The sequence below is a fragment of the Cervus elaphus genome, chromosome 19, assembly GCF_910594005.1.
Source record: "Cervus elaphus chromosome 19, mCerEla1.1, whole genome shotgun sequence".
Classification (NCBI taxonomy): Eukaryota; Metazoa; Chordata; class Mammalia; order Artiodactyla; family Cervidae; genus Cervus; species Cervus elaphus.
In genome coordinates, this window is record NC_057833.1 from 75,354,910 (window position 1) to 75,373,129 (window position 18,220).

Here is an 18,220-nt window from a genome sequence, read left to right on the forward strand (position 1 = left end):
AAACTCCAAGGTCCCCTTCAAAGTGATTGGTAGAAGTCCCCACATGCATGCAAAATAAATTTTAAAGATTCACAAGTTGAATTTAATTAAGGGAACTGAATTGTCTTTTAAAAATCAACCTCAGAAATGACATTAAATTTTCAGGAGCCATGAAGGTGTTTTCTGCACCCAGCAGCCTCCCAGGACATCAGAGCCCCAGACCTTGGTCAGCAGCCAGCAGGAGTGGGACCCAGACGTTCCAAGAACTGGAGGCCGGAGGCCCAGGGGTGGTGAACAAGCCAGGGCAGCAACCTGGATCCTGTGCTGGGTCCCATCCCTCCCCACAGGGGTGGGCCTGGCTGCAGGCCCGCAGGTAAGGGAGGGGCCCGGTGGAGGCGACCCAGCAGGCAGGGGGGCATTTGCCCACCCCCTTCCGGGCGTGGGGTGGGAAGCGGGTGACAGATCTTCGCTGACCTGAAAAGCAGGTCACCCGGCCACTGGGCTGCCCACGTGGAGTCCCCACCTGCTGCTCCAGGCAGGGCTCTAGAATCAGCTTGGTGGTAGCATTTCCATCCATGACCGAGGTGTCCAGGGGCTCCTGGGGCATGCAGGGTCCAGTCTGCCCACCCCCAGGGCAGCCCGTGGCCAGACCTGGTGAAACTCCAGAGTTACAGGAGGTTTGCTGGGAAAGAGACGGGATGTCTCGTGAGCCGGACCTCTGTCATGGGGACCAGGCCTCTGGAGAGGGCAGCTCAGCTTAGAAACTGGATTGGGGTGCCCTGTGGGCTGCTGGGGTGGGGACACCGGCAAACGATGGCTGTGGTTCCATCTCGGCGAAAGGGGGAACTAAACGTGACAGGGGCCGGTCCACGGGACAGAAGTCGACCAGCTCCCAGGAAGGCCCACGCGCTCCTGAGGCTGGGCCAGCCAGCCCCCTCCCCGAGGGAGCGCGAACCTCGGTCCAGGGGTGGAAGAGTCTCCGGAGCGCAGGGTCACAGCGGGAGCCGGAGGCCTCACCGGGCTCCACGGTGACGCGATGCGAGCACAGAGCTGCCCCGTTCACGTTCAGCCCAGGCTCCACCCCGTTCCCTCACTGAGAGCTCTCCTCCTCCACCAGGGCTCCCCGTGGTGACCGGGCTACCGGGGACCCTGGACACAGACGGGACCTCTCAGCACCTTGAGCGGGTGGTGGACTGGGTCTTCATCCCAGGCCTGGCCACGCTGCCACCCTGACCTTCATCCTGTGTCCCTGGAAACAGACGTGCCCAAGACTCAGGACAACCGCACAGAGTGTTCAAGACGCGTCCCAGGGGCCTGGCGCCCACGTGAGGCTGGTGAAGCTCAGCCCGCGCCTGCCTGGTTCTAGGACTCGCCTCCCCATGCCAGCCGGAACTCCCGCTGCCGGCGCTTCCGCTGTGGCCCCAACACCCCAGTGCCGGTCCAGGGAAGTTTACCCCGGGTTTTACTGCACACAGACACCGTTTCCTGCCGTGGCTGCCCTTTTCCTCCCAGAAACAAAGCCGGGTGAGAAGGAAGGCGCCCCTCCCTCGGGAAGTTCAGGCAGGAAGGCAGAGTCCACGCAGAGCTGGCCCCCTAGCCGCCCAGGCCGGCGCCTCCCCTGCTATGAAGGCACTAGGTTTGTCCACCCTGAAAGACCAGGAATGAAGTAAAACCTCATATCTTAAGGCAAAACAGGGAACCTTTGAATATAAACCTTTTTCTCTGCTGTTGTGGGGTCTGTTGGGCCCCCCTTTTAAGAAAATTAAATGTGCATTAATTTTTTTAAACACCATCCTTGTAGAGAAGGGGGACAAAAAGAAGCAAATGTAGAAAAATATGGGAAACCTATTGCAAATATGTTTATTTTCCCCCAGGCCTGTTGTTGGGCCTGCTTTCTCTCCCCTCCCTTCCCTCCAGGGTACATTAACCAGACCTCCCCAGAGCAGAAATTCCTGCTCAACCAGAAACATCAATTTTTCTTCTCCTGACACCAACCCCGTAACTCCTTAGAAGACAGCTTCCCTTTCTCAGTCCTGTAAGGGGTCACAATGACCCTCTACTCACCATGTACGTGTAGACATCTTCAGTTAACTTGATGTAAAATGCCAATATAGCATTTCCTTTAAAGGGAGCCATTGGAACAGACTGCTCAGATGACCTAGCGAGTACTGGGCTGTACTTCACGGAAGTTCTTAGCTGAAATACTTTGTGTGTTGTATGTTCTCAGTCATGTCCAACTCTTCACAACCACATGGACTGTAACCCACCAGGCTCCTCTGTCCATGGGATTGTCCAGGCAAGAATACTGAAGTGGATTGCCAGTGCCTCCTCCAGGGGATCTTCCCAACCCAGGGATCGAACCCACATCTCCTGCATCGCAGGTGGATTCTTTACCACTGAGCCATCAGGGAAGTCCCAGTAACAACTAGGTGACCTGAAATGATTGACCAAATATGTAGTCTTATAAGAAAAATGATTGCAATCGTATAATTAGTTGTAGAAAGAAGCAACAAGAGGGACCCACTTCCTGGGCCAGAACAGACCAGTAGGACAGGCGGCCCAGAGGCTTTGGGCCCCTGTCATCAAGGCCTTGTCCAAGAACAGCGCGTGGAGCAGCCTGTCAAGTCTGCACCTGACCCCGGAATGAGCGTTCTTAGGGCCTTGGAACAAACTGGTCACGAAATGCCTCCAAACGTTGGTTGAAATTAAGATCAAAGGGGAGGGGACTATAAAAGTCAGCAAGCTCTGCAGTCGCTGACCTACAAGGTGAAGATCAGGATGAGGCCCTCTGTGCTCTGGGAAGACCAGCCCTCAGAGAGTCAGAGATTTTCAGGAGAAATTTTGTATGATCCTGGATTCTTGCGTGTTTCCATACTCAGGAGAGCACCCAAACCGTTAACCCAGATGCTGTTCCTGGTGACTGCAGCAGCCTTCCGCTAAGGTGTATGCTTGACTGCACACCCCCTCCCCCAAACCACACGTACACTCCCCCTCCCCGACCTCCTTGGAACATTCCCCGGAGCCACTGCAAGACGTCTCCTGGGCGATAATCCTCAGGTTGGCTAGAATAAAAACTTTCGCTTCATTCTTTGACTATTGATTAATTTTTTCCTCACCACCAGCGCGGTTGTCTGAGCCCCACCCCAGCAGACACGTGGTGCCCCTGAGACCCGAAGCTCTGTGGAATGATTCAGATTTCCTTCCTTCGCAGCCGAGAAGCTCAAAGGGCGAAAGCATTCAAACCAGAGAAGCAGGGCACTCACCGGTGGCTGCAGAAAAACGGGTCTCCCGCCCTGGTCTGCAGCGCCATCTCGTGGTGGTTTAGGGGTAGCGCAGCTTGGGCCGGAGGGTACCAGGCGGATGCGGTGAGTCTCCGCCTCCATCAGATCCCTGGTTTTCATCAGACCCTCCCCAGCAGAGAGGATCATAGGACTTTACAAGCAGGCAGGCCTGGTTTCAATTCCAGTCTCTCCACTTACTAGCTGTTTGGGAAAGTTGCATAACGACTCCATTTCCCCCATTTTCTCCATTTTAAAGTGAGAAGGTGTATAATTAATATCTACAATGTGTGTGCACAGGCTTCTCTTGTGTGTGCTCAGCTGGTAAAGAATCCGCCTGCAATGCGAGACCTGGGTTCGATCCCTGGGTTGGGAAGATCCCCTGGAGAAGGGAAAGGCTACCCACTCCAGTATTCTGGCCTGGAGAATTCCACAGACTGTATAGTCCATGGGGTAGCAAAGAATTGGACGTGACGTAACAACTTTCACTTTCATAGGTGTGTGCACCACACTCATACAATCCCCACCCTGGATAGGCAGGACAGCCCACTCTGTCCTGGGAGGGGTCTTCTGGAGGGTCTCCGAGGTTCCCAAGTCTGGCCTCACAGAGTGTGCCTTTCACAATTCTGGGGGTGACCTCTGCACTGGAGAGCAGTGAATGACCTCTACAGATGTCCAGGGCCACCCTGGATCCTGCCCTTCCTCCTTCTGTTTCAGAATGCTACGAATTCAATTCCTGAGCCATGCCAGCAGAGTCTTAAATCAGAGGGATTAAACGACAAGCAACATACAGACTGAGCCTACCTTCTCCCAGCAGCACCCCAGACTCTCTTGGAGAAGTCATGTGAGCACATGGGCACACACATGCATAATTCTGGCTCCCTCCCTCTCTCCTTGGCTTCCTTGACTTAACTGCAAGTAGGACTCATAGGGGCTTTTCTTTAGATGGATGTTGAGTTTCAGGGGACATGGATTCCACCTCACTCTTTCTGTTTTCCAAATGTCAGTATACAGCTTCCCAGGTAGCGCTAATGGTAAAAGTAGGAGGCATAAGAGACACAGGTTTGATATCTGGGTTGGGAAGATCCCCTGGGAGAGGGCATGGCAACCCACTCCAGTATTCTTGCCTGGAGAATCCCATGGATAGAGGAGTTTAGCGGATTACCATCCGTGGGGTCGCAAAGAGTCAGACACGGCTAAAGCGACTTAGCATGCACGCACACAATGTCAGCATAAGAACGGGAACTCAATGATATTTGCTGGTTGGATGGATGGATGAATGGGAGGAAGGATGGATGGAAGGAAGGATAGAGGGAGGGAGGGAGAGATGGATGATGAGTGGTTGGGTGGATGGGCAGAGAGGAGAATGGTGGGTGGGTGGATGAGTGGATGGGTGGACCAGGTCAGGGGTACCTCACGACACACACATTCTTGCCCCTCTCAGCACTTGTCATGGCCCCCCCCGACGTCAGTTGATTTGAGTGTCTCTCCCCCACAAGACCATGTGCCCTTTGAGGGCAGAACCAAGCCTGCCTCTCATGATCTCCAGCTCTGAGCTCAGGGCCTGGTGCATGCTCAGGAAATATTTGTCGAAGAAGGGACTAGGGCAGTGGAAGGAAAAAGGGGGTGACCAAAGTTCCATTATTACAGAAAACACTAGTGAATGGACACAGTGGTTACTGAGATTACATGAACACTGTGGATGAAGTTTTAAAGATGGAGTTCTAAAGTCCACATCAACCACTTTACCTCAGATCCACACAGTCACAGGTCTCAAGCCTGGGTTTACTGAACACTGACTGTCTCTTCCTCAAGAAAGGTCAATGAGAGGTCCTGAGCTGATGTCAGGACAAGTGGACACAGCTGAGGAAGAGCCAGAGACGGGCTCCTGGTCTCCTTGAGACACAGCACCGCGCCCACCCTTGCGGACGCTGAGTGAGCTTGTGAGGTGGATGAAACCAGACAGAGCAGTCAGCATGGGCCTCTTTCAGTGTTGTAGCAATTTATTCCATTCGCTCAGAATCGTTATCCATGGTATCACATATTGCAATTCTATCCTGACTCTGAGATTTTCAATAAATCAAAATACTCACATTTCCCTAATGTCCCATGTTAATTACATCCAATAAAATTAATCCTATGAATTAAAAACATTCAATAAAATTAACCCCATGAATTAAAAACTAAGACCATGTTCTAATTCTAAGTTCATCAAGGGAAAACACTATACTCTGAGGTGTTAGGTATCAAATGCAACTCCATGTACTTCAAGTAAAGAAAGAAGCATTGTCTCTTAGCATGGTGCAATGAAGAAAATTCTAAACTAAAACTTGGTTTCTAGACCTATTTCCTCATGAGCTCATTTTGTAAACTTATGTAAATAACTCGCCCATTCATTTTATGGTTACCCATTATGCAGTGGGTAAATATTACCTCACCCCCAGGTAAATTATTTAATTTAGTATCTGTGAAAATGCTTGGGAAAAAATATATATCTATATATATCTCTCCCTATTTTATAGGGAGAGATATATATATATATAATATTTTCCTACTTGCTGTAAAACTTTTCATATTAATAGAATGCCTTTTGAGTCACTGCTGTGTAAATAGAAACAATATCTTGGTAATAATGTAGGACTAAAGTCAAAGGGTATATGTGTCTACTAAAAATCACATTAGCAGTATTTTTTTATGACTGACCTATTTTTAAAAATAGGATTTCAAGTGTGATGTCAAATATTTTTGAGAAAGTGAAATATTATGTATTTAACAGAGGGGCACAAGGATGGTTGGGTGGTTAGGTGGTAGGTGATAGGTGTCAATAGTGAGCAAAGCCAAGACAGGGGCTTGGACCACTTGGGGTGGTAACAGGGCTGGGCGCTCTGGGTGGTGGTGGTGATTGGGGGATGGCAGAGCTGTTTATTGGAGCTTGGTTTGAAAATCCGTGCGTCTGGGGCTCCTGGAGTCCCGGCCCCTGCATGCTTCTCCACCAGCTCCTCTCACCCTCCTGGCACCGCTGATTGTCTGGGGCCCACATGGAGGACGGGCTCCCTGGGGGTAGGCGTAGTCTGTGCGTTCTCCATCTCTGGGGCTCATCGAAGCCTGGATGTAGGACAAAACAGGCTCCCATCGAGGCTCGAGTAAAGACGGAACTTGAGCACAGCTACCTGCATGGGAAGATCATCTGGGTCAGTCTGTCCCGGGAAAAGCAAGGTTTCTGCCGGAAACCCTGGGAGGGTGAGTAGAGAGTTACTGCCAATCCTAAGGATACGACATCTGTGCTCGCTGAACAATGCCAGGCCGGGCCCAACAAAAGGGCAGGGACTCCCAGGGAGTATGGGAACCTGGTCCGGGTGAGGGCCACTCCCTCGGGGAAGCAAGCAGGTGTGACGGGTGCACACACCTGCGCCAGGCGGCCACACCCTGGGGACTCGGTGAGTCTGCACTGTTTGTGGACCACCCACCCGGACACGGCTCATTGCCCACTGGGGCTCTGCCAGGTGTCAACCTTGGGGATGTTTGTTTGATGTTTTCCAAAGAGTAGATTTTTGCAAGAACTTGAGAACTAGTTATCGATTTCTTCCTTATATACTTTGGAAGACAGAAGTCCCGGGAGCGTAAGAAAAGACCAGTGGCCAATTTTCCCTCCGTGTCTTAATTTTGAGGAGGGGCCAGCCTCCCTGGTCAACTCACCAGATTTCTTTGGAAATGCCCCAGGAAAAGTATTGGCCTCCTTGTTGTCATTCTTATTTTATATCTGAAGTAAGAAACTGGAATGTCCTTGTGATTCTATGCAGGGTGGTCATGGGCCCTGGGCCCAATCCTTCCCATGCGGATGTTAGGGCTCCAGGGCCTGGACTCACAAGGGCTCTCAGGTTGATGGGGGCTGAGGCCAGGTGAGATAAGGTGAGGACATCACGCTCCCAGAGTCTCCAGGGGACAATTTCTCTGGCCACAACAAAGTCGACCAGAAAGAGACGCTGCCTCATGGAGAAGTAACCCAGGCTCTGCGTGTGACCCGGGTGATTGACCTGAGCTCTCGGAGCCCGCTGTCTTCATTTAAGGAACGAATCCCAGGTCTACCACACTGTAGGACTGAATTGTGCTGAAGGTCTGTTATCTTGAAAGAATGACAGGCTAAACGTGGGGATGGAAGAAGGGGACGTGGGCTAGCCACTGCGGAGCATGTCCATGTGACTGTACCCCCAATGAGGACAGTGTGGAGCAGGGTCAGTAAATGGAAGGGTCTTCATATCCACACCCTGTGGGTCCCAAATCAGACGAGAAGGCACCCGGCCAAGGCGGCTGTTGTCTTTAACGTTAGAGGAAAGTTGAGCTGAAGTTGGGCTTCCCAGGTGGCACTAGTGGTAAAGAACCTGCTTGCCAATGCAGAAGACATAAGAGATGTGGGTTTGATCCCTGGGTCAGGAAGATCCCCTGGAGGAGGGCATGGCAACCCACTCCAGTATTCTTGCCCGGAGAATCCCACGGACAGAGGAGCCTGGTGGGCTATAGTCCATGGGGTCACAAAAGAGTCAGACATGACTTAGCAAGTGAGCACACACACATGTACCAGGAACAGTGGATGAAGACCAAATATATATTTCATATTAAAAATCACACAGTATTGCAGGCATGAGACACCAACACCCACAAATCTACCTGCAGCCAAAACCCCCGGACACACTGTGTGGTCACCATCAGTGGCGAAGGCAGGGCTCGCATGTCAGAGGGTCTCACTTGTCACCCACCTGCGGGGCAGCCGGGCTCCTTACTCGTGGAACGCCTGGTAGCTAAAGTTGTCGGACCCGGCTTTGAAGTCGTATTTTCCAGTCATTCTCTGGTAATGCTGGACGAGGAGGGCAATTGCCCCAGCCACCAAGGCGCAGGCAGCCCCCAAAATGAGGACCAGGTAGCCGGCTCCCAGGCCCGGCCCTGCCGCTGGAGGTGACCCTGTGTTGCACAAAAGAAGCCAGTTCTGACTCCATGTTGGAACTGTTTCTTTAACTTGCTTTTCATTGCTTTTGATTGTTATTACAATCATACACAACAGTCAGCCTCAGAGGACTCTGTCCCTCTGCCTGTCTGTAAGCTAGAGTGCCTTTGCTCAGCTCATAGATAATCTGACCCTACCCACATGCAGAGCACATCATGCGAAATGCCAGACTGGATGAAGCACAAGCTGGAGTCAAGATTGCCGGGAGAAATATCAATAACCTCAGATACGCAGATGACACCACACTTACGGCAGAAAGTGAAGAAGAACAAAGAGCCTCGATAAAAGTGAAAGAGGAGAGTGAAAAAGTTGGCTTAAAACTCAACATTCAGAAAACAAAGATCATGGCATCTGGTCCCATTGCGTCATAGCAAATAGATGGGAAATCAATGGAGACAGAGACTTTATTTTGGAGGGGGGGGCTCCAAAATCACAGCAGATGGTGACTGCAGCCATGAAATTAAAAGACACTTGCTTCTTGGAAGAAAAGCTATGACCAACCTAGACAGCATATTAAAAAGCAGAGGCATTACTTTGCCCACAAATGTCCATCTAGTCAAAGCTATGGTTTTTCCAGTGGTCATTTATGGATGTGAGAGTTGGACCATAAAGAAAACTGAGCACCGAAGAATTGATGCTTTTGAACTGTGGTGTTGGAGAAGACTCTTGAGAGTCCCTTGGACTGCAAGGAGATCCAACCAGTCCATCCTAAAGGAAATCAGTCCTGAATGTTCATTGGAGGGACTGATGTTGAAGCTGAAGCTCCAATGCTTTAGCCACCTGATCTGAAGACCTGACTCATTGGAAAAGACCCTGATGCTGGGAAAGATTGAAGGCAGGAGAAGAAGGGGATGACAGAGGATGAGATGGTTGGAAGGCATCACTGACTCGATGGACATGAGTTTGAGGAAGCTCCAGGAGTTGGTGATGGACAGGGAAGCCTGGCGTGCTGCAGTCCATGGGGTAGCAAAGAGTAGAACACACTTGAGCAACTGAACTGACCCACCTGTGAATAGAAGGGATTAGCACACCCCTTCCAAATGTTGGCCATTCCCTTGGAGATGTTTTGCAAGACTGAAGACCCTTTCACTTTACTTCCCCACTGCCTCTCCCTCTCTATTCTGCCTTCTGACTTTAGTTCCTCCTTGTTTCTTTCTCTCTGACTCTATAAAGGAACCTGGCACCCAGACCCCAACAAGATGTTTATTTTGAGGCGCAAGCCTGCCATCTTCTTGGTCAGCAGGCTGCCTGAATAAAGTCGCTTATCTTAACCCCCTGTCTCTCAGATTTATTGGCCTATTGTGGAGCGAACGGAGTGAGCTTGGACTGGGTAACACCTTCAGGGGTGAGATGGTGCGGGTGGGAGGTCCCCCCACGCAGCGGGGCCAGGTCCCGGCTGGCCCCAGCATCGCCCCGAGATGGAGGACTCAGGTCAGAGCCCGTGATGGAGCAGGCTCTCCCGTGGCAGCCGCTCCGTGTGCCCGTGAACCCAGGGGCTCCCAGAGGTGCCAGGGCAGGTGCCTCAAGCCCAGGAGAGCACAGCAGAGGGGACAGCTCCTCCTGCTCATCCCCTGGATGGTCACTGGCCAAGAAGAGGCCGCGTGGGAGCCACAGGCAGTGCAGATGGGGGCAGAGAGCTCAGCAGACTCGGCACAGGGACACGTTGCCTGTACCCACATGCAACTCAGCACCAGGGAGCCGGCCTTCCTCAGACTCGGGGGGCCGAGTCTCAAGAAAGCACATGGGAGTCTGGACCCCAAACTGCTGAAAACAGGGATGCAAATAAATACTCATATATGCAGGTTCACAGCAGCGGAAAGGTGAAACAGACCCGAATCCATCAAAGGCTGAATGAACAAACAAATGTGGTCCATCACCCAGAGGAATGGCATTCAGCCATAAAAGGGAGGAGGTTCTGCCACACGTAACATGGGACGCAGATGAGCCTTGAAAACATCCGCTGAGCTGAGTGACAGGTACGGTTGCTGAGGACCACAAGTAGTCATGTGATCCTGTTTTTAGGGAAACGAGTCAGGAAGCCGACCTCATGGTTTCAGGGGTGGGGTTGGGGCTGGGGGTTCACTCTCTGTGGGCTTGGAACTGCTTTGGGGGATGAATATGTTTTGAAACTAGAGAAAGGTAATGGTCATACCACACTGTGAACGTGCTAAATTCTACCCAATAGTTTATTTTAAAAGTTAACTTTATATTAGGTAAATTTTATCTCAATCTTATCACACGAGCTTATCAGAAAGGTCTGGGTAGGAAAGCCTTCCTGGGCAACAAGGAACACTTGAGATCCCATTTCCCATTTCTGGGGCTATGGCCTGAAATGCCTGCTTCTCTGGGCCCCCCAGTCACAGCTCGGGCATTTACAACAAAGTGGTCAACGATGGCTTAGAAGAGGCTCCCTTCAGACTGCCTGTATGATGGGTCAGCTGGAAACCGGGCAACCCTGTCTTCCAGAGGGAGGGCCACACTGGGATGAGGATACTGGGAATGATTGCTGGAGCACCTGAAACCTTCTAAGGAATCAGAGGCCCCAAGACTCTGGGTCACCAGCTTCCTAACAATTCATTCACAGCTGGCTCTTAAATCCAGCCTCCAGTGGATGGTACCATGGATACCCCTTCCTCCTGTATCTCATGTCAGGGACAAACTTGTGACCATAAGGGGGCACTATCTCCCTTGAGGATGCCACAGCAGAAAAGCAGAAGAGGCCCCCCATGGTTGGCCCCATGGAGTCTAGCCGCAGCCCCAGACTGCCAGCTCCAGAGGCAAGTGAACCTGTTTGGTTGCTGCCTCTCCAGCTGGGCTTGTTCCCTACAGTCAAGTGCTCTTAACCAGCCACAGATTCAGAGCACCTCTGAGTGGAGTCCACAGGCCAGTACTGTCCACTGGTTATCAGGGTCCAGGAACGGTGACTGGTTCAGGAGAGATGCTTCCAAATAGAGAGGGAGCCTGCGTTGCAACATGACCCACACCATCAGTGGGAATGTCTCTTTAAACATAGCATCCACATGTCAGCCCTGATGGATGAGACACTTAAAAGACAAGGGTCCTCCCCCAGAAGTGTGAGCAGCCATGCACAGGGCGGTGATGACATCATGGTGTGAGGTACATGACCACTTCTTCTGCAAAGACACTGACCTGTCACTGCCCCTGTGAAGGGGACACATCTCAGTGAGGGGTAGTGACGGAGGTGTGCAAAAACCCAGGAGCTGGGGGCCTAGAACCCAGGCCCCTTTCAGAGGCTGAGCTCAGTCACCATCCAGGGACCCCCAGGCTTCTCACTTTCGAGCCTCCTCCACAATTGTTCCAGACCCTTCCCACTGGTTCATTTCAGGAGCCTACAGGACACTAACCTCAAACTTTCTCAACTTCTTCTTACACACACACACACACACACACAACTCTAGTGACTGAGAAATTATGTTCTCTGGAAAAGCAAATGACCATGGACGATTTCCAAAAATTAAGTGCAAGAAGTATGATACTGACAGATGATCTGTTGGCAGCACAGATTCAGGGATTGCCCGGGCGGATTCTTCCTTTAAAAGGCCAGCAAACAGTGTTACATGTTGAAGCACAATCCTCAAAAACATGTGTGTTGGGTCCGAACCCCCAGTGCCTCAGAATGCGACCTTATTCGGAAATAGGTTCTTTGCGGACGTCATTAGTTAAGAAGTTATACTGAAGTGGGAGAGGCCCCTAATTCAATGATCAGTGTCCCCGTAAGAAGACAGAGATGTTCAGGAGAAGCCACGTGATGACAGGCAGAGGCTGGAGGGAGGCGGCCACGGCCAGGTCACCCAGCAGGACCTGCAGAGGCTGGGAGCCAGGCCTGGAACTGAGGCCCTCAGAGACTTTGGAAGGAGCCAGCACCACCCATTATGTGATCTTGGATTTTTGTCTCCAGATTTCAGGAGTATTTTCTGTTATTTTAACCACTCAGTTTATGATTCTTAGTGAATGTGATTCACATATATGTTCTCTTTCATATTAGAGCCCCAGATCAACCAGCTCTCAGCAATTTAAGACAATGAAGAGGGCAGGAAAAGCATTGTCCCAGCACCCAGGCCAGTGATCGCCCAAGGACCAATGCAAACACCAGGGCCGGGAGTCCAGCTTGGGAGACCCTGAGCAGAGAGGCGTGGGGCCTGGCTGGGGACCTGTCATCTTTTAAATCTCTGAAATGTTCTGGATGAGAACCAGCAGCTGAATATCATTGGCCAAAAACCTTCCTTCCCAAGCTCGGGTCAGGACTCCTGTCCTGGTTTACACCCTACCTCCAGAACTCAGAAGTTCTTGAACAAGATAATAGAGAGACAAAGAAGCCCATCCAGATTAGGAAGAAACAAAATAAAAAGGGAAAATCAACTAGGATTAGGTTTAACTGCAAGAAAGAGAAAACCCCAAGATAGCGGTACAAAGAAAATGGAAGTTTATTTCTTTCTGGCATAAAAATAGGAGGTCAGAGCTCAAGCCTGGCCCCGAAGCTTTGCTCCAGGGTGCCCTGGGGCACCAGCTCATTTCAGCTCCTGTCTGGATGGTCCTCATGGCCCCAGGTGGTGGCTAGCTGAAGCCACCTCTCCTGCATGTCAGGCAGCTGGGTGTGTGCCAGGTGTTTATAAGGAGGGCATTTGACACTCCTTTTGCATCTTATTAACCAGAGTTCACTCATGCAGCCACTCTTGCTGTGAGGTTGGCTGGGAACTATAGATTTTCCCTGGCAGCCACCTGTCCCCTAAAAACTAAAGGTTCTATTACCATTGAAGGAGGGAAGAACAGATATTTGGGGACAGCTAGCAGCTTCTGAATCAATACCCAGGTTTAGTTGTCTAACCCGAGTCACCTGCTCACCTTCAGACCGAATCAGGGGTCCCCAGGACATCTGGTGCATCACGGATGGCTCGCTGCTTCTCAGTGACCGAAAGTCATCACAGTTCTGTTGTTTTCATAGGAAAAAGGTGTTCACATTAGTTGAACAATGGTTATGAGAAAGGTACCCACTCTCAGGGATAGTACACTGATTCACACATGCTCTTTCCTGCTAGAAACGTCAAGTCACGATGGATGAGTTCAGTCAAGGGGGAAGGATGTTGGGGAGGCCAGATCACCTGGATCAAAGGGCTGTGCCAGGCTGGATGCCCGGCGGGATGAGGGGAGGACGAGGCAGCAGGTGGGTTGAAGGAAGTGGGATGTAGCCCCCTGAGCTGTCTTCAGTTACTAGCTCTGGCCTCATCTCAGAGTCACCTTTGTGTTTTTCCCAGCCTGCTGTAGACACTTGCTCCTTTTCAAGCCTTTGCCTTACAAAAAGTTTCAGTGACATAGAATCTACTAGTGACATAGAATCTACTTACTATATACCTGTGATGGAGTGTACTCCCTCCCCTCAAAGATGTTACAGTACTAACCCCAGTACCTGTGGATGTGACCCTATGTGGAAACAAAGTCTTTGCAGAGGATCCAGGTAAGATGAGGCCATTAGGGTGGACCCTAACCCAGTGTGAGTGTGTCCTTGTAAACAGGGAGCATTTGCACACAGACACAGGCAAGCACAGAGGGAAGATGTGTAAAGACATAGAGAGAAGGTGGCCCTGACCAGCCAGAGAGCCGGACCTCAACAGATTCTCCCCACAGCCTCAGGAGGAATAAGCTGGCCGACACCTCGATCTTGGACTTCCAGCTTCCAGAGCTGTGTGAGGAGAGATTTCTGATATTTAAGCCTATGGTACTTTGTTACAGCAGGGCTTCCCAGGTGGTGTTAATGGTAAAGAACCCTCCTGCCAATGCAAGAGATGCAAAAGATGTGGATTTGATCCCTGGGGTGGGAGGATCCCCTGGAGGAGGGCATGGCAACCCACTCCAGTATCCTTGCCTGGGAAATCCCATGGACAGAGGAGTCTAGCGGGCTAGAGTCCATAAAGTCACAAAGAATTGGACACAACTGAAGCAACTTCGCACGCAGGTATGCACACACACACTTTGCCACAGCAGCCCTGGGAAGACAATAAACACCCATCCCAAAGGAAGTTGGAAAGAAATACGTGCAGCCCATATAATAGAGAATCTGAGAACTGGCAGCTCCTTACTGAGGCCGTCATGGCCATTAACACCCTTAGTGTGGGAACCTCCATGGTGGTCCAACGACTAAGACCATTCCACGCTTCCAAAGCAGGGGGCCCGGGTTTGATCCCTGGTCAGGAAACTAGATCCCACATGCCCCAACTAATTCACATGCCACAACTAAATATCCTGTGCACCACAACTAAGACCCAGTGCAGCCAAATAAATCAATAATAACCCCCCCCTTAGTGTTTCTAAGGGGCCGATGCAGGTCAGGGTCCCTCCACAGGCAAGCACTCAGAGTGCTCCTCTCCTCCTGCTGTTCCAGAAGATCTTCTGTTTGAGAAAAAGTAACAACAAAACCAGGAGTCCCTGGGCTTTTTCTCCTGTGCATTCAGACGATGCCCTGCCGCTGATCACCCTGGAAAACCACCCAACTTCCGTGAGGAGCACAGGAACAAGCGTGTCCCCCAAAGGAAAGAGAAACAGCCAGTAGCTGACCCAAAGACCAGCAGAGCCCTCCACGCCATCCTCCGCCACAGGCGACATGTGACAGTCACTGCACCTACTTGTCTGTGGACAAAGAATAACTCTCCAACCCAGGAACGCAAAGCACACCTCAGTTTCAAAGGTCTGAGGAAATGAGACTGTAAAGTTATTCATAATCCCAGCATAAATGTTGAACAGGAAAGGAAAAAAAAAAGATTAAACAGTGTAATGGCGAGGATTCAGTAGCGTTCTGTCGACTTGCTAAAAAGAATTTCAAATTAAAACATTTTTACACCTAAATATGTGTTTGATCACCTTGAAGAGAAGCACTACAGCTCTATGAGACGGAAGGTCTGATGTGATGGCCAGTGGAAGGGTTATGGCCCCAGGAAGGGCTTGAGTGAACAACCCAGGAACATCGGTCTTCCACTCAAGGCTGTCCACCATCAAGACCTCATTTCATGCCTTTTAAAAGCCAATTCTGTGGGGCCCAGCCCTTCCTCCGTGAAGCCAGGTCCCAGAGCTGGCCAAACCCTGGGCTTCTGATCCTGGAGCCTCCCTCCTCATAGCATAGAGCCTGAGTCCAGAGGTTTAGAATAGCAAAACACCTACTATTTTGCACGTGGCTCCAGGGGATTCCATGCAGACGCGGAGTTTGCAGTGCAAATAGACTATGGAGTTGTTGATGAAGGAAAAGATTTTCAGCTTAAACCGGGCCTTGTTGGAATTGCCGTTCTCGATCACGTTCGTGTGTGTATTGGGGATGGGGCAGCTGGGAAGAGAGAAGGTGACTCATTAGTTCTAAACTGGCCCTCCTGTTTTTGTTGCCAGATGAATTTCCTTACATTGCATGTCCACAAGTCTCCAAGTAGGCAAGGATGGCTAGGTCTCCAGTTCCCAACAGGAGGGCATTCTGAGGGCACTGCCTAAACCCAGATCTTCATCCACTTGTGTCTGGGAATTCTCTTGGGAGTCCCTTTGACTGCAAGGAGATCAAACCAGTCAACCCTAAAGGAAATCAACCCTGAATATTCATTGGAAGGACTGATGCTGAAGCTGAAGTTCCAATACTTTGGCCACCTGATGTGAAGAGCCAACTCATTGGAAAACGCATTGATGCTAGGAAAGATTGAGGGCAGAAGGAGAAGGGGGTGACAGAGGATGAGATGTTTGGATGGCATCACTGACTCAACAGACATGAGTTTGAGCAAATTCTGGGAGATAGTGAAGGACAGAGGAGCCTGCCATGTTGCAGTTCATGGGGTTGCAAAGAGTCAGACATGGCTGAGCAACTGAACAACAACAACAAAACCAGACTACACAGCAGGGGCCAGGTGCCCAGTGGCCCCTGAGTCCTCACCTGTTGTTAATGAAGCCAAACATGACTGGGTCCCTGGCATTGCTGGATGGCGTGGCCCAGCACTCGGTCAGGACCACCTTCAGGTTGCTTTTCTGTTTATAGAGCCCTACTTCGATCTTAACGTCATCGCTGGCAGACACGCTGTAATTTTGAGGAATCGGAGAGTCTCCAATAAATAACTGCATTTCAGTGACAAAACTTCCAGCGCCGTGGAGGTCCTCAATGATGGTGTAGACCCTGCAAGAGGGAGTGTTTGCAGGGGTCTGCTTCTTTGACCCACTTGTTCCTGTTCTTCTCCAAAATGCAACTCCAGAGAAGGGCAAAAATAAAAGACCATCCAGTGAGAACACGCAGAGAAAGGCTATTTTTTTCCCCAAGCTGGCCGGAGCTGGGGCCAGCCCCGGTCACTAGAGCTTGGTGGAGACCTGAAGGCAGGCAGGGCGGGGGGTGAGTTTCACAAGGGAAAGGGGTGCTCAGGGGTGCCCTGATGGCATCCTATGTGACTGGCTAGGGGAGCAGACCTGACTTTCTCTGGTTGGTTGAAACTGGAAAAGGGGACAAATCTAGGGAAACTGGCAGTTAATCATGGTCAGTATCCATTTGTATGTTCAGTCTCTCAGAAGGGTCCTCAAGTGACTGAAGCCCCAAAGGAACCCCCAGGTGAAGGCGCTGGGAGGAGCGTGAGCCCCAGGGAGTACAGGAGAGACCTCTGCACTCACCCCCACTCGGGCGTGTAGCCGGATGAGGTCAGGAGGTCGTTCTGGAAGGCACAGTGGATGGGGCTCTCGATCTTCATGTGGTGGATGATGCCCTCTGGGGACACGTCGTTCCTCAGCGTGGTCCTCACCACCGTAGTGGTCATGTTCTGAGAACAAACGGGAAGTGAGTGAGCTCCCGGGCCCCAGTCGGCCCCCAACGTGGCTGCCGACCACGGCTCTGGGTGCAGGGGCTGTTTAAAGTTTACCCCCTCCACGTGTGAAAACGCTGACAACTTTTCCCCAGTATAAAGCAGCGAACTTAACACTGGGACACTGGTTTAGCCTATTTCCTGTGCTCTTTTTCTGCATTAAAAGAGAGTCAGAGACAAACTAGATCAGATACCCCGAACAACAGATCAGGCTCCTGCCCAAATAATCCTCAAGGGCATTTCTGAAAATGAGAGTGCAGCGCCCTCACCCAAGAAATCAAGTTAAAATAAACCAGTTAAAGTCTGCGACTCAGAACACTGCACTGTAATTCTGCGGAGAATAACACAGAACCGAAAGGTCCAGAGGGCAACCTGAAGAAAATGAGTGTGATCTGGAAGAGGACTGGGGGATGTGAGGTGGTAATGCAGTTCTCGCCTGAGGACACGAGTCCCCAGGGAACTAATGAGTATTAACGAGGTAGTATTAACGAGGTTAAGCCCATAAACAGAAATGCAAAGCAAATCGGTTTCATGCTAGAGAAATGACCCCACGGTCAGCTGGTATTAAGGACTGGCTGCTCCGAATGTGAATGTTTAGCAGGAAAAAAAGATGTTCAGGCAGTTGTGTACCAGCACAAGGAGATAGGCTTGCCAACATCAAAGAGAGCTCTGAAATTTCTCCAGAGTCAAAACAGAGATGAAAACCCTGAGATGGGCAGTTTCATCATCTGATTTAGTGGAGAACATTGCAGGAGGAGATAAGAATTTCTGTGAAAATTGCCATCTCTATACTGAAGGCAAAGTCTTTTGTTTGACAAAATGCCTAAAGTTGTAATTATCTGTTTGAGTTGCTTTGGCTAGTGGCTTGGGGTTTGACTGTCATGGCAGTGGCCTCCCCAAGATCAATACCCGTTATTGACGCCTTCAAAAGTATCACTAGAAGGACGGAGCCCAGGACCAGCCAGGAACAGCCTGAATGACCTGTGGTTGTGAAACTTACTGTGCGCCACGGCCAGCGGTGGGCCTTGTTCTGCTTGTGTTAAGGTCACCAACCTTAACAGTTTAGAACTAGACAAGGGAAATTTTGTGTGGAGAGGAAACAGGAGGCGTGGCTGAAAATTATGCCAATGAAGAAGTTG

At 50.8% G+C, this 18,220-nt stretch overlaps 1 protein-coding gene across 1 annotated transcript in view; it reads right to left on the minus strand.

Annotated features, from left to right (window-relative positions):
- Nucleotides 1-7,930: 7,930 nt before the first annotated feature.
- UMODL1 (uromodulin like 1) overlaps nt 7,931-18,220 on the minus strand; it is a 76,136-nt gene continuing 65,846 nt past the window's right edge. Inside the window, exons 17-21 of the mRNA XM_043873662.1 lie at nt 16,894-17,039; nt 16,175-16,411; nt 15,427-15,586; nt 13,120-13,204; nt 7,931-8,213 (exon numbers count right to left, since the gene is read on the minus strand). Of these exons, the coding sequence (XP_043729597.1) occupies nt 8,032-8,213; nt 13,120-13,204; nt 15,427-15,586; nt 16,175-16,411; nt 16,894-17,039 (810 nt within the window). The 3' untranslated portion in view covers nt 7,931-8,031. The remainder of the gene's footprint in view (nt 8,214-13,119; nt 13,205-15,426; nt 15,587-16,174; nt 16,412-16,893; nt 17,040-18,220) is intronic.